Here is a 16,552-nt window from a genome sequence, read left to right on the forward strand (position 1 = left end):
CATGGGAGGCTTTCCTGGTGTCTGGCTTCTACCGTGTCTTGTATTTTCCCCAGCCCCACTATTACAACTTGGGTAGGTCTTGGAGCACTCACAGACTCTCCAGAAAACAATGGCCAGCAGTACTCCCTGACTACTTTTCTAGTAGAGTGCCTCCAAGGAGACATTTTGGACCCTAAAGGATGAATTACCAGCAAACCATTCTAGCAAGACATCATAGCAACCTCTGGTCATTTGGTGGGCATGGAAGTGTCCCCTATAAGATCTGGATCTCAGGGCGGGGGGTGGGGGGCTAAGTGGCTCAGTGGGTTAAATGTCTGCCTTTGGCTCATTCAGTTCATGGTCTCAGGTCCCAGGATCAAGCCCCATGTCCAGCTCCCTGCTCAGCAGGGGAGCCTGTTTCTCCCTCTCCCTTTGCCCTTCCCCCAGCCCATGCAGGCTGCATGGTATAGCTCTCAAATAAATAAAATCTTAAGGGAAAAAAAAAAAAAAAAAGCAAGATCTGGATCTCAGCCCAGAGGCACCTGGGATTGAGGTTGCCTCCTCCAGCAATCTCAAGTCCAGGGGCAGTTGCTGTTACAGATTACATCATATCATACTCTATCTGGCAGTCCTGTGTCACTCAGAGTGATCTGTACTTAGAGCCAATCCCTCATTACTCTAACCCCTGTGACAATAATTCCTTATTTTAAAAAATTAACCTTCAAAAAAGATAATTTCCCCTGTCCAAAATACTGTTTTCTCTCTCCTGATTGGACTTAGACTATTACAAATGATAGGGAGAGAGGACAGAAGGGACATCAGGTAACCCTGCAAAGGCCCCACAACCACCATAAGCTGGAAGTGGTTAAACGGTGAATTTGACAAGTGACTTACCAAAACTGAAATTTGAAAGTCATGTTTAAATTAGATTTTTGGGTTCTTTGCAGATGACATTCATCTAGAATTCATTTTCCCTATAATTGTTATTTGAAATTAAGCATGATTTATAGTATGATGCTCCATACATTTGTATATTTCTTTAAAGATAGAAAAAAGGTTTGCAATTTACAGTATGAGCCAGACCATTCAATTTTAATATGGCTTATAAAATTAGATGGTTTATATTTAAAAAATATTAATAATATTCTCTTAAAAGTCTTCTGAGATATTTACCATTAGGAAATATCCCTTGATTATACTAAATTAATATATTTACATTATGGTAAAATTAAACAATGTAGTTTCTTCTGTGATCTCACTAATTAATTTGATGTAAAATCCCATTGTGGCATTTAAGCGGTACCTTATTTATGGAGGCTCAGAATTACAGAATGTCAAAGAGTAAAAGGATAATAACCATACACTGAAATTCCCACGATAACCACTTTCTTAATGATGCATAATGAAAGCTGCATGTTTTGACAGGAAACTGGAGCTTCTAAAATTCCTGTAAGAAGGCCTAATAGTGTTCCTTGTAGATGTCCCATTTGCTTTCCACTAGGATTTTGGGATGACAGGAGAAGAAGGGAGTCTAAAAAGTGGGCATCTTATTTCTGCCTGCCATTGTTAATGGTGAGAATGACTGGTTGTGAGAATGCTTTCTCTGTTCCAAAATGAACTGCGGGCATGTCTCTGGCTAAGTCTATTGGACTACAATTCTACTTCACATGGTACTTAAGGAGAGCTATGCTAGTTTTTGAATCACTGATTTCAAAAGGTACTTACACATATGATTACTCAGAATACTGAAATATGGGTTATAGAAATATTCTTGAGAAACTATGCAGATTGTAGAACCATTTTCTGGTTAAAATGCCCTAATAATAATATGAGAGTACAGTTTTTCATGTCAGCTGCTAGGAAATAATAAAGCACATAATGATGACTTGAGGGCTGATTCTCTTGGTAGAAAAAAAAAACACACAGACACCACTTCAAATGACAGCTAACTGCATTTCCCATTAATGAGTTCAACAACATTTTTCTAACTCTAATAGATTTTGCATTTTTGGTCACATACAAAAAAGTAAAGTCACATACTCAAAAAAGCCTTTAAAACCCAACCTTGGTCCTACTGGCTGGATCTAATTGGTATTATGTGGGTCACTGCTTTAAGCTCACCTCAGTCATCTCTTATGGATTTTTAGAGATGGTTCTGAATTCTTAGCCATGATAATGAATTCGGACTGTTGTTAAACCTACATTAATTCAATAAATGTGTACCATATAGTTCGTAAGATTTCCAGGAATCTCAATATTGCTGCCCAAATACTACTGTTCCAGAATGAATTATCCATATTCCCTAATTCGCATCATGGCTCCTATATCAAGGTCCAGGATAAGTCTCAATAACAGACTGAGGGTTATGTACCCACACAAAAATGCCAGAGAATAAGGCCAGGCAAATAGCTGGCCTTTTCAGAGTCTGTGTTACAAGCTGGGCTTCGTTCTCCAGTAACACTTTCAACCTGGGAAATACCCAAGACATGGAAAGGATTCACTATCTTCTACAGTAATACAAAATAACTTAATGAACAATCTTAAGTCTCCTGTTTATTAGCACAAAGTTTATTTCTTACTCATATGAAGTCTAAGTGATATATCACTAGCCCCAGGGGCATAGATACTGCTACAAGATGGTATTCAATCACCTAGAGCTGGTGGCACTTTTGTCTTTTTCAGCGTCGGGTTTCTAGAGTCCCTCAGGAAGCGTGGAGAGGGCACACCAATTCCTAACAATCACAGGTTTGAACAGAGACCTCTTGCTTCCACTCATACTACTGGTGCTAGATAGATACAAAGGAGGTCTGACAAGTATAGTACCTGGTGGGGTGTCATTTGCAAAGGCAAAAATTCACAATGTAATGAGAAGACACAACTTTGGCAGGCAGCTAATAACCTTGGCCATAGGTACAGATGGACAACTAAAATATAAGTAATGTCCACTACTCTAACATGAGTTTTCTGTTGTCAGTGACGTTTTGAGTAAACCACCTCTAAAATGAGAGACGATGATGGGCTAAGTTCAGAACTCAGTAAATATAAAAAAGATGTTGGATTTAAGAATGATTTCTAGATTCAGGTCCCTAGGTGGCTCTGTCAGTTAGGCGTCTGACCCTTGATTCCGGCTCAGGTCATGACCTCATGGTCATGGGACAGAGCCCTGCCTTGTGTTCTGTGCTCAGTGGAGATTCTACTGAAGATTTTCTGTCCCTTTGCTCCTCCCCACCGTGCTCTCTCTCTCTCTCTCTCTTTTAAAAGCTTGACTTCTAGACTCAATCTTAGGACTGAGATTGCTAGCACAAGAAACTCACTACAAGCCAACTCTGTATTGTTTTTGATGCTGTTTGTGTTACCAATGCAACACAAGACTAGACTGCAGAAATCTTCTTCCTGTTTTGAACCCAAAAGCAGTATCTGGGCTCAAAAACTTCTGCAGAAACACCAGGATAGGAAAGCTATTTTGCCCCAAGCACATCCCTCTTCGGACCTGCCAGAGAGGTCTACAGACAGAAGGCTTACTCCCAAAGGAAACCAATGGGCTGCCTAATCAAAAAATCTTTATCCAAGAGCAGGCTGTATTTGTGTTTCTTACTCAAAGAATTGTGATAGGTATCATAAACATGTGACTGCTATGTACTTCCTACTCTTTTTTCAAATGACAATTTTTATTATGGTCATCCAGAAGACAGTATCATTGCATAGAAGACACCTGAGCAATAATGGAAATGGGCGGAGGGAGAGCAACTGGCATTCAGTTGTATTATAAACAGTCAAATTAGGAAAAGTTGCATCAACATGATAGAGAGTATTGCATATTCCCTGGAGATCCTGGATTATTATCCGGATGTACTAACTTGGTGGGATTTTGGATCATCTTGTATGGAAAGATGGTGAGTGTGTTCTACATGTGGGGGGAAAAAAACTTAGGCACAGGTATTCGGATGACCAAAGAAATAGTCTGTGGGCTTTAAAATACTCTTCTCCATCCTCCTAGTAATAATACCTCCCAAGTTTTAGGTGATTACGTACTAGAAACTGTATTTCTCAGTTTCTCTTGCCACAGTGGGGCCATGTGATGAAATTCCCATCAACAGCATTTGAAAAGCAACACATGTGCAAGTCTTTGGTCATGCTGTTTACCTTTCACTAATTTTCCCCTTCCTTTTCACCTTAACAATAAATATGATAAGTGTCGATCCAGTTTTAATCCTACAGATGGGGACAACAACCCAAAGAATGGTACACAGATGGGACCACACTTGCTCTACAACGAATCTACCATTAAGGTAAGAGTAAAATATATGTAGTCTCAGTTATGTTAGCCATTGTTTAATTTAACTGAACCAATAATCTGAAAGGGGTCAGAACTCAACCCCATTACACTGAGCTAAACATAAAGGAAGTGATCACTTCCCAGAGTGTCTGAAATCTCCTTCACTATTTCTTTCTGACATTCCTCTATCTTCTTAGGACTGTGCTATTTTGGCCCTGAAGCAAAAGCTTATTGCTTAGATGCTGATATTACTAGAATCTAGTTCATTTTCATGTCTTATCTTTCATTGATCATTACTGAATTTAGAGGCACATTCCCAAGTCAAGTTTTCAAATGCTGAATGACTGAGGCTTGATGGCACAGAGCCACTGATGAGATGCGGAGGCAGAAGACTAGAAGGAAGCCATTCCACTGGAACCAATGCTCATAGGAAGAGTCTATCCTCTTGTGTCTTCTTCACATGTTCTTGTCTGATTGGTAACAGCCTAGTGTAGAACTTCAGAAATGAGCTTGGCACTAGTCTACCTAAATTTTTCATTGCTTGAATTACTGAGCCTTTTTCAGTAAAATGAGAGGAAGGATGCCTATTTCCCACTTCCAAGGGTTATAGATAAGAGTCAATGATTTTCACACACAACACTTAGAACTAAGTTGGCACATAATAGCCAATCCATATGTGAATGTTAGAAAACAATATCATTGGGTCACTGAAACTACTTATTATAGAGAGAGGTTTTAAATAGAATAGAGGATGTGCTTAGATTTTCACTGCCTACAAGCACGCTCCCATTACTAGGGCTTGGAACGTTCTACCATTTCATCCTACTCCATTGCCAATGATGCAGGCTGCTGTCATAGAGTCAATAAAAATTTCCCGGCCATCTTAAAAAGGACTACATGAGGTCACTCCAGAAATCCCATGGAGAACACTGGCATAGATTAAGGGGAGTAGGATGGGAAAGGGGTATAGGCACAGACCTAAATAATTGCAACACTGAGTTTCTTTACAGTTTCCATCTGTGCTTTGCCCTTGTTTCACTTTATTTAGAAATAATTCTCTTAAGTTCTACTTGGATACTTGTTTTCAGCTGAAGTAGCTGTTATGTTAATCTGTCCAGCTTAATTTAATACCTATTCTTCACTATACACAAGGCATTGTCATAGGTGAGATGGGAAGTGTACACACCTACACGCCCACACAGACACACACACATGCACACATGCACACACCCCAGCTATCGTTACCAGCAGTTGCTTACACTGCAATGCTTTTTATAAAGAATGTATACAGACTTTATTTGGAAGGAAGATAAAACCTGATGGCTATTATAATATAAATGAAAAACAATTTCTCTGAGGAAAAAGCAAAAAAAAAAAAGATTGCTTTAGGGGAAAGCTTTCACATGAAAGGTGGTGCTTGTATTCTATGTAAATGACAGGTAAGATACCTATGACCAAGGATGGAGCTCTGACATTAAAACATTAAGAGAAGACCTGAAAATAGGTTATAAAAAATAAAACAAATAAAAAGAGAGAAAGGGGCAATGTAGGAGTGCGTGATCAAGAATAAACCAGGTAGTAAGTAAAACCGGAGATGGACAATGGGTTAAGGTGTTCGGATGAGGCGAACTCTGCAGTCAGGGTGCCAGATGTCATTAAGTCAACAATTCCAAGATTGTATAATTTGACTTGAGAACTGATAACCTAAACTGGGTTTCTAACTTGTTAATCTACTCATCAGCTATCTCTTGGCATTGCATTTTAATCTAACATGTTCATAATTTTTTCTCTCACCTGTGAATTTCTCCAGAGCAAAATTCTTTCTAGAATTTGAATTCTTAGAATAGTTTGGTTTCTTTGGCAACAGGCCGTTAGCTTGTTCTTACCACTTTACCAATTTGCAACCCATACTTGACTATATTGTTTCAATTAATGCAATTTGGGGGGGGATTTTAATTTAGTTACTGAGCCATGAGGTTTGATGTCCACATATCCCTGTCTTGGCTTGAGAGTGCCATTGATATCACTAGGGTAGTATGTCCAGAACACCTCTAACTTAGAGATAAATGAGCAGCACTAACTCACATACAGATAGACTGTATCACAGCCAAGGATAAATCACTGTAGTTCGAAAAACAAAAGCATTATTACAAAATGATTTGCTGGTAATTCTACCAATGCCAGGAAAGCAATACGGAAAACATTTTCATTGAACATAAGGGGTTATCTGTCTGTCAGCAGGAGCAGCAGATGACAAATACATTGTGCAGTTAAGTGGAATATTCAGCAAAGTAAATAGTGCAGAAGGACATAAGCATTTAGATGGCCCCTAAGTAGTTATTAGCTGTGGCTCAGAAATAAGCTTGAAAACACAAGTTCTAGAAAGATGAAGATTTACTGAAGAATCATTTCAGGTATGTACTACCTAGAGAAAAATGGAACTCTGACAGAAGAAGTTTCCCATTTGGTAAGCAAACAAATCCAATGAGATAATATTGATATATTCATAAAAACAAAAAAAAATTTGATTCTATGAAAACAAGTTACCTGTTTTGTATAAGTCAATACCTCTTAGACAATGTTGATAATAATATGTTTCTTATTTTATTTGATGTAACTAACAGAAGTGCTTAGAAAGGTGCCTGAATTTGTGACAAAGATGTTAATTTTTCCTCCATAAAATACAATGAACATAAAATGAATTACACAGCAAAGATGTTCCTATGTATATAAAAATGGGTGGCATGAGGTATAGAAATTTAACAATGTATAAAAGAAAAAAGAACAGAATGAGAGAGATCCTTCAGACGTTAAAAAGAAATAAGAAGCTTTTTAGCAAGACTTATTCTCATATTTCATATACAGTGTTATCTACCATTCAGTTTTACAAGCAACGTCCAGGTTCATGTTAGTATCTAACTACTCTTTCCTGTCAGCAATAAAATAAATCACTTAATTTAAGCATGACTGGATCCATAGTTGATTGCAAAATGGGTATCTATTACAACCCTTATGTGTGAAAAACAAGACAGTTTTAGATAAGAGAGGTAAGAGATGAGGCTATACAAAAGGCAACTAAAGCCTACTGAATCTCTGTGAATCAGGATCAATTGCGAATTTCAGGATAATATCATGTGTATGTGAGTGAGAGTGTGTGTGTGTGTGTGTGTGTGTGTGTGTGTGTGTGTGTGATTACTGTTCTAAACCAAACTTACCAATTTACTCCCCAAATAAAAATCCTTCTGGTATTTTTTTTTCAGCATACAGTGCCAACATTCTCATATCTACTCAAACTAAACATTACAGTCATCTTAACTTACACCTTGTGTCTGTCACCAAATTCATTTATCAGATATAATTCAGATATAACAATGCATTAATTTGATACACTTCTCTGGGCAGTGCTAAGTGAAAAAGTCAGACAGAGAACAATAAATATTATATGATCTCTCTTACATGTGGTATCTAAGGAAGCTGAACTCACAGAGAGTAGAATGACGGTGGCCTGGGGCGGGGGTAGAAATTATAGAGTGAGGTTTGCCAAAGGGTACAAACATCCAGTCAAAAGATGAGTAAGTTCTGGAGGTACAGCATGGTGAGTATAGTTAGTAATACATTACCTACTTGGAAGTCACTAAGAAACGGCATCTTAAATGGTCTCACCACAAAAGAGAAATGACAATCATGTGAGGTAATAGGGAGGTGTTACCCAGCACTGCACTGGTACTGACTCTGCAATATATAAGTGTATCAATATATATATATATATTTTTGTAACATCTCTAATATCCTCATTTTTTTCTATCCAAAGAGTCTCCTTTTTAAATTCCTATTTGGGAGGTGCCTGGGGTAGGGGTTCAGTCAGTGAAGTATCAGCCTTTGGCTCAGATCATGATCTCCGGGTCCTGGTATCGAGCCGCATGCCAGGCTTCCTGCTCAGCGGGGAATCTGCTTCTTCCTCTCCCTCTGCCCCTCCCCATCACTCATTCTGTCTCTTTCTGTCTCTCAAATGAATAAATAGAATCTTTTTAAAAATTTAAAAAATTGATTCCTGTTTGGTCCCTGTTCACATCTTTAACATCCCACATCTGATTGCTACAATAGTGTACCTTCTGGTCAAGGTTCTCTTGGTGTTTCTCCTTCCCGTGAGAATATACACTGTTTTAGCTAGTCTATTCCACGGCTCAAAATGTTGGTGGTATTTTCCTACACATTAAATCCCAAACAATTCTGACATTAGAAGCCACGTAATCTGTCATTAAGCGAAGTTTTGATCTGATAGCACACTTCTGTAACAAACTCTTAGATTAACTGGGTTTACAAGCCTCTCATAGTACGTGCTCATCTCCGGCTCTCACTTGGTGCCTTTCTTCCTTCTAATTTTCCTTCAACTTGATTTTTCAATCCATAGTTCATAAACCAAGCCTGTAACTCTGGTCTCTAATCACTTTGCCTTTTTCAAAACTCCTATAGCAAATCTACTGTTACAGCCGGTCTAATTTATCTGACATTTAATCATTTAATGATCTGTATGGTAATCTAAATTTCAAGATATATAAAGGAGGACTCCATAATTAGATTAAAATATCAGGCGGATAGGAAAAATTTGGTCTTTTAAAACACTCATGTGGGGGCACCTAAGTGTCTCAGTGGGTTAAGCATCTGCCTTCAGCTCAAGCTCATGGTCTCAGGGTCCTGGGATCAAGCCCTGAGTTGGGCTGCTTGCTCGGCGGGGAGTCTGCTTCTCTCTCTGCCTCTATGCACTTGATCTTTCTCTCTCTCTAATAAGTAAAATCTCTTTAAAAGCTTTAAAAAATAAAAAAATAAAACACACATGTGCACAGAGTAACCATATCAGAGGTGTTTTTGTCCCCGAGTATCTCTTCTCTCCTCTCTAGTAGAGCTTCTGCTTCGTCAGCTGCATGATGACCACCTTGAAGGTAACTGGGCCCATGAGGCCACTGAATTCTGGTCAACATCCCACAACAGTAAAGGTTTTATGTGACATCCAACAAGTACCCTCAACAGGAGGGAGAATACCGTTCTTTGTCCCTTAAGAAAGAACACAAGTAACAGTGGTGGGCCTAAGGCAGAGGCCACACTCGGATGACAGAAATCAAACAGGCCGTGAACCCTTTCTTTGGGTATCATCCCTATCAGCCCCTGTCTACACAATGATGGATACGCTGACTTAAGGGAGAAACTAACTTCCATAGTGTTGAAATCAAGTCATTTTTGTAGTTGGTAGTATTCCTAACCAGTATACTGGATTTTAAGAATTACTAGCATAAAAACACGATAGTGTAATCATTTCCATCTCAAGTTTGTTTATACAGTGATCTGCAAATACAATACATTTATAGTTAAACCTGGCATCCATTCATGAATGGCAAAGTAAAAAAGAAAATGGCATTTTTAAAGAAAGATAGCTGATCACCGGAAACAGTACTTCTATACATACCATAAATATTAAGACACTATCCCATTTTCTTCAGATTGGCTAGAAATCGATAACAAATGCTGCCTTCATATATAACCAAGAAGGGGGGGAAAAAGTATTCTTCGGATTAAGCTGTCATCTGCTGACTGATATTTCAAGTACTTCGGAGCTCTTTTCCAAAAAGTACTAAACAACTCAAGACCAATTACCATCCATAAGGAAAAAATATGTCACTTCATACACTTTGCACACAGGTTCTTTGCATTTTATTCTAGCAAATCTTAGCAGATAGAACAACAAAGAATTGTCTCCCAGAGGTATATTTAACACTAATTCAACAAGTAATAGGTCACTTTATTGTTTTGAAATGAACAAATGAAGGAGGCAGAGAAAGAACAAGTGCCTAATAAGACATTAAGAAAATGTCATATGAAAATGAAGTAGAATTTTTTTTTCTGCAAATACAACTAATTATCTGAAAAAAAGAGTAAGTACTGCTTCCATCGGCATTTCAGTGAGCCACTAATTCCTAATTACAATCGCAATTACAGCAGGAATTAAAGCACTTGCAGGAGATATTAATAGGTAAATGAATAACTTGTACCTCTGTTTTAAGGATAGCTAAAAATTCACAAAGTTGACAGCTCTTGAAAGCAGTTTAATAGCTTTAAAGTTCATTTATCCAAATCATTTAAGAGCTTTCAAAGAAAGGCACTCATAAATTAAAGTGATTTTCCAGTTAGCATATACTCAATGAAGACGGCTCTAGACATGGACTCTGGCTTTGGCTATGCCACGAAGCTAATCCTGGGACTTCTTGTCCCACAACAAAGACTGTGGACTTCACAAATACTGAAGCCTCAACATTTAAGTAGGTAATGTTATTGTCTGCGCTGGAAGTCATCTTCCATCATCCCAAATTAACTGGTGACGAAATAGGCTCACAGGTACAACATGACATAACATGACTTAGGCAAAGTAAGCAACTCTGCTGACAGAACTTTCCACATGCATCAAGACCTCTTCTTCACCCAATATGCTGTCCTTTCCATTATCACACAGCCAGGACCCTGAGATCATGACCTGAACCAAAAGCAAACCTTAACCAACTGAGCCACCCAGGCACCCACGTGGCAAAAAATTTTTAAAAGATAGTTGACAGAATTTTTTTTTTAAAGGTTTATTTATTTATTTGACAGAGATCACATGTAGGCAGAAAGGCAGGCTGAGGGAGAGGAAGAAGCAGGCTCCCTGCCGAGCAGAGAGTCCAATGCAGGGCTCGATCCCAGAACCCTGAGACCATGACCTGAGCTGAAGGCAGAGCCACCCAGGTGCCCCAACAGAATTTTTTTTAAATATAAAATCTCTACACTTAGACTAGTAGAATAAATAGTTTGATCCCCACAAGAATTCTGTGACATAATGTGGAAGCTGATCTTCCTGTATTACAAATGCAGAAACTCAGAGCATGACAGATACAGTTGATAGATCTAGCTAAAAGAAATATAGGACACCCAGTTAAATCTGAATATTGATAAAGATCAGATATTTTTAGTATATTTCCCAAATATTGCATAACTATATTAAAAAATTCTTTGCTGGGGCGCCTGGGTGGCTCAGTGGGTTAAGCCCCTGCCTTCGGCTCAGGTCATGATCCCAGGGTCCTGGGATCGAGCCCCGCATCGGGATCTCTGCTCAGCGGGGAGCCTGCTTCTTCCTCTCTCTCTGCCTACTTGTGATCTCTGTCTGTCAAATAAACTAAACAAATAAAATCTTAAAAAAAAAATTCTTTGCTATCTGTGTGAAATTCACACTTAACTGAGCAACTTTTATTTTACCTGGAAGCTCCACTGAGAAATGTCTTAACCAAGGTCAGAGGCTAAAACCTTCATCTCTGGACCACCTCCACCATGTGGTGCTAACATTACTGCTTAGAAATGTGGAAGGGGTTATAAACAGATGGCTATTTCAGTTTCCTTGTCAACTGACTCTAATCTCAATTATGTTCTTCGATTTCTCACATGAAGACAAAAATGAATTTAGGCAAAATTATTCTAGGTGATACTCACTCTTGTAAAAATGTCTACTGTTTTCTATTTCCAAAGTACTTTACAGTTTATTATCTCATTGGTAACAACCTTCAGGGAATAAACTGAGATGTTAGTGGGTTTTCTTGTATTGTTTTGTTTTCCAGATTTGATCAAGGCTGAGCAAATTTAGAAAATCCAACCAGTTTCTCACAGCTACTAGGGAGATCTAAACCTGAGGTGTAAGTCTTGTTATATAAAAATCCAGTTATGTAAAAGTAACATATATTCTAATTCCATTCATAGTAAGATAATTAACAATATTAAAGGCTATTTTTTTTAAAGATTTATTTATTTATTTATTTGACAGAGAGCGATCACAAGTAGACAGAGAGGCAGACAGAGAGAGAGGGAAGCAGGCTCCCCACCAAGCAGAGAGCCTGATGTGGGACTCGATCCCAGGACCCTGAGATCATGACCTGAGCCGAAGGCAGCGGCTTAACCCACTGAGCCACCCAGGCGCCCTTAAAGGCTATTTTTGACCTTTACTTTAACATACACTTATCAGGGATGAGCCACTCTACCTTATCCTGACCTGTATCAAAATGGTAAGATCAGAGGGAAAAAGTATGACTTCCTGAGTAATTTTTAAAAATGACTTCACTTTAAAAAGAATGATAATAAGTCTTTTAACTTGAAAAAAGTGTTGGATGTATTAAAAGCCTGTCAGCATCAACACAAATATGGTGGCTTAGTTCCAAATTTTAATATTATCTTAATGTCTTTGATAAAGAGACTCGGTTCTATTATATTGGTAATATTAAAAAAAAAAAGTTCATTCAGGTTTTAAACAAAAACAAAACAAAAAAGGGGGGGGAGTAAATTCTGCCATTTGTGACAACATGTATGAACCCAGAGAATATCACACTAAGGGAAATAAGCCAAAGAAAGTAAGAAAAATACTACATGATCCCACTTCCATGAGGAGTCTGAAAGAGCAAAGTCACAGAAGTGGGGTAGAATGGTGGTTGTCTGAGGCTGGGACATGTGGGAAATGGGGAGGTACTAGTCAGAGGATACGAAGTTTTAATTATGCAGGAGGAATAAATCCTAGAGATCTTCTATTTAACATAATACCTATAGTTAAAAATAATATATTACACATCTAAATATTTGCTAACCCTCTTATCACAAAACATAGAATAATAAACAAGATGGTAGGAAGAAACTTCTAGAGATGATGGATAGGTTTACAATACTGACTGTAGCAATGGTATCAGGGGTGTATACTTATCTCCCAACTCATCAAGTGGTACCCATCATGTACGGCTTTTGTATGTCAAAAGGTAGTCAGAAACAAAATGAAATATAAAGCTTAGGAAAAGATCACCAAAGTTTCAATTACGTCAAGTGTATTTCATAGCAGTCAAGACAGCCATTTTAAATGACCTCCTCTAACAGGTAAATGAATTCAAGCCATCAGTCCCACAGGGAACCAACTTTCTGGCACACCTTTGTTGAAAAATTAAGTATCGCAAGAGGCTGAGGGTTGCTTCCACGGCTAATATTATGGAGGTATCATAAGGATTCAGCTAAATTAAACACTGAAAATTCTTTTCCAAGACAAAGTGGACAAATGTCAACAAATTTAAAAATATATGAAGAGGGTTAAGAAAAAAAAATCAAAGCTATTACCTTTGATTAGCATTTAAAATGAAAGAATATAGAAGATAAAAAGGCTAAAAGTTAACTGTTATTTGTAAAAAGAACCATCTTTAAAAAATGCTCGTAACTCAACCTATCTTTCCTTCCTCCTCTCGACCCCATGCTTTCTCTCTCCTTTCTTCTTAATGCAATCTTCCCTCTGTTTCCCTTCCTATTTCTCTTAGAATCTTTGTCTGTTGTTTTTCTTAGCATCATCAATTTCCCTTTGGCACTGGGCTCTTGGTTTTTCATTATTAACTAATTTTCTCTCTTCTTTTCCCACCTTTCCATCAATTTCTCATAAATGGAATTGGTAACAAGGCAATACATTTTAGAAGATTTTACAGCTATACAATGCTATAAGTTACTGACAGATGTATTCTTATATCTGTGTATTACTGAACAGGTCACCAAGTGTCTAATTACTATGTCTCAAAATGACACTTAGAAATGTTTTGTAAGACCTGATATAAATACCTAAATAACTTTAAAAAATTATAAACTTTATAAACTATATAAAAACCTAAATAACTTTAAGGTTTATATTTTTTTTTAAAGAATTTACCTATTTATTTGACAGAGAGAAAAAGAGAGAGAACACGCAGGCAGAACAGGTAGAGGGAGAAGCAGGGGCCCCATGAGCAGAGAGTTTGATGTAGGATTCGATTACATATTACATAGATACTAACATTATTTTATTAACTCATGATTTTTTTCAACAAAGAAAAATAAAGTAGGTCTTGACTAGCCCACTGGTTTCTACAAAAGACCTGTCACTGATCTTAGCATCTGGGGTTCACATCGATGCAGAATGTCTACCTAATCTGAGTGCTATTCAGTCTGAGGAAGGCCACATAATTGTCTATTTAATGTTATTGCCATACAAAGCTACAGATTAGCTAATGCCTACTTCACCCCATTTTCACTGGTGTGTCTTTTTATTGTGAATAACTCTACTTGTTAAAAATACTTAGAAAACTTCAGTCTCACAAAAAATTCTTCTATGTATCACAATTGTTTAAAGTCAAATTACCTAACATCCCGTAAAGATCAAGCAAAAATCATTTGTGCTTGTCAGCCTGCTCTAAAAGGTGAATTTAAAAATACCAGCAGACATTCCACTTAGTCTTTTCAACAGGTTCTGGGGATCTATACACATCATATACTTTTCTTTTTTTGTTCCTGATTTATTTCTCCTTACCCTCCTTTGTGAGAATAAAGGATATTACAAAAGGGTTCATTCATTTTAATGTGTAAAATACACTGATCTTCTCTGAATACATATCCTCACGAAGATGCCCTCAGAAGCAATCCAACCGGGTACTTACACAAGCTCTATTTTCTTTGAATTTTCATTTTATTTCTCATCATACTCATTTGAACAAATCCCCATTCACTAATTAAAGCAAAGCATCAACACTCTTCAGACAAAACAACACGGACTTGAAATGTGGAGAAATATTTCAGGGAGCTTCTAAAAATTCTATTCCATTCTTCACTGCGATTCAACATGTTGTCCATGCTGAGCAGATGGACCCTCGTCTCCGAACTGTTTTAAGATTCATGATAACCCCCTGTCCCAAGTACACAGACACCTGCTCACCGCACCGCTGCAGCCTGGCTGGACTCCAGACGCCAAGAGCTGCAGCTGTGCCTGAGGCCTCGCAGTTTAAAGTGATTTGGGTAGATACAGAACCATGTAAGAATACACTTTCCTTATCAAAGTGGCGTGATATCTTTTTCTCACAATATGGGAAAAGCTAACAGATATTAGAAAAAAAGAAATATTAAGTCTGGTACTTACATTTCATTGGATACCTACTGAGTCATTGAGCACTTACCTGGGTAATACCGGGCGAGGCCTGTGGCACTGCCAAACACCTGCCACAGCAATGAAGGATCTTCCTCTCGATTTTTTTTGAAAACTTCATCTAAGGCACTTGTCCAGTTGAGTTCATTTAACACAATCGTCGCTGATGAAAAAAAAAAAGAAAAAAGGAAAAATTCATATTTATTATTACTATTTGAATCCATCATTTATTTGCCAAATAATGTTACAGCTTTTCATCAGCTTATCTCTGAAAATGCTCTAACGCGATGCTTGTCAACGGGTTTAGACAAGGAATTATTTCTCCAGACAAATTTTTATATGACGGAAGCCATGTTGACCATCTGGGCTGGGTAACTGTTGTGGGAGCTATTCTGTGCTTTGTGGATTGTTTAGCAGCACCTATGGCCTCTACTCATTAGATGTCAGTTACCACCCCCACATACCCACCCCCACCAGCTGTGATAAGCACCATGTTTCCCTGACCTTGTCAGAATACAAACAAAACCGCCCCCTGTGGGGAACCACTGTGATACACAGAACAGGCAATAGCAGCTCTGTGGGTTGAGCAGGGGTGGAGGGACTCATACCTCACCTTGAAGCAGCTCAGCTCTGAAGAAGAAACCTACTGAGAGCCTCAGGACAGAGTTTAATGGTCACACTTCCCTCAACTACTGATGATTCTCTGTAACACTCTAACATAATTAGGTCCTTACGGGAATGAAAATTTAAAAAAAGATGTTTGCCATTTAACATAGTCTGTGTTTACACAACAACAAATCAACAAATGTATACATCTTGACAAAGAAAATTTACTCAGAGGCTAGACAATACCAGTGCTAGAAATCCAAAGTAGCTGATGCTTTACTACTACTTTTTTTTTTTTTAAGATTTTATTTGACAAGAGAGATCACAAGTAGGCAGAGAGGCAGGCAAAGAGAGAAGCAGGCTCACCGCCGAGTAGAGAGACCAATGTGGGACTCGATCTCAGGACCCTGAGATCATGACCTGAGCCGAAGACAGAGGCTTTACCCACTGAGCCAACCAGGCGCCCCTTTACTACCTACTTTTGTGAGCAACAGTTCTTTTTTTCTGGTTAGTTCAATTAAATATTAGAGAATGAGGCTAATAAGGGCCTGGCCCCAGATTTTGATTCTTACTGACAACTACTGATTGAACTTGGATAGGGACTAAAAACATTTGCCATCCATTATAATGAAAGAGAAGCTACCATAAGGTGGGGTTTAGTGTATCATTATGGGGCTCCGTGATCAGAGCATCTTATTTCTAACACAGCG

At 38.1% G+C, this 16,552-nt stretch overlaps 1 protein-coding gene across 6 annotated transcripts in view; it reads right to left on the minus strand.

Annotated features, from left to right (window-relative positions):
* Positions 1-16,552, minus strand: part of CACNA2D1 (calcium voltage-gated channel auxiliary subunit alpha2delta 1) — a 503,137-nt gene that overhangs the window by 122,935 nt on the left and 363,650 nt on the right. For all 6 annotated transcript variants that reach the window (XM_004739625.2, XM_004739624.2, XM_004739622.2 and 3 more), the window contains exon 7: positions 15,268-15,399. In XM_004739625.2, coding sequence (XP_004739682.1) covers positions 15,268-15,399 — 132 coding nt within the window. The remainder of the gene's footprint in view (positions 1-15,267; positions 15,400-16,552) is intronic.

This window comes from Mustela putorius, unplaced genomic scaffold (assembly GCF_011764305.1).
Source record: "Mustela putorius furo isolate JIRA1106 unplaced genomic scaffold, ASM1176430v1.1 tig00003845_pilon_pilon_pilon, whole genome shotgun sequence".
In the NCBI taxonomy this organism is placed as follows: domain Eukaryota; kingdom Metazoa; phylum Chordata; class Mammalia; order Carnivora; family Mustelidae; genus Mustela; species Mustela putorius.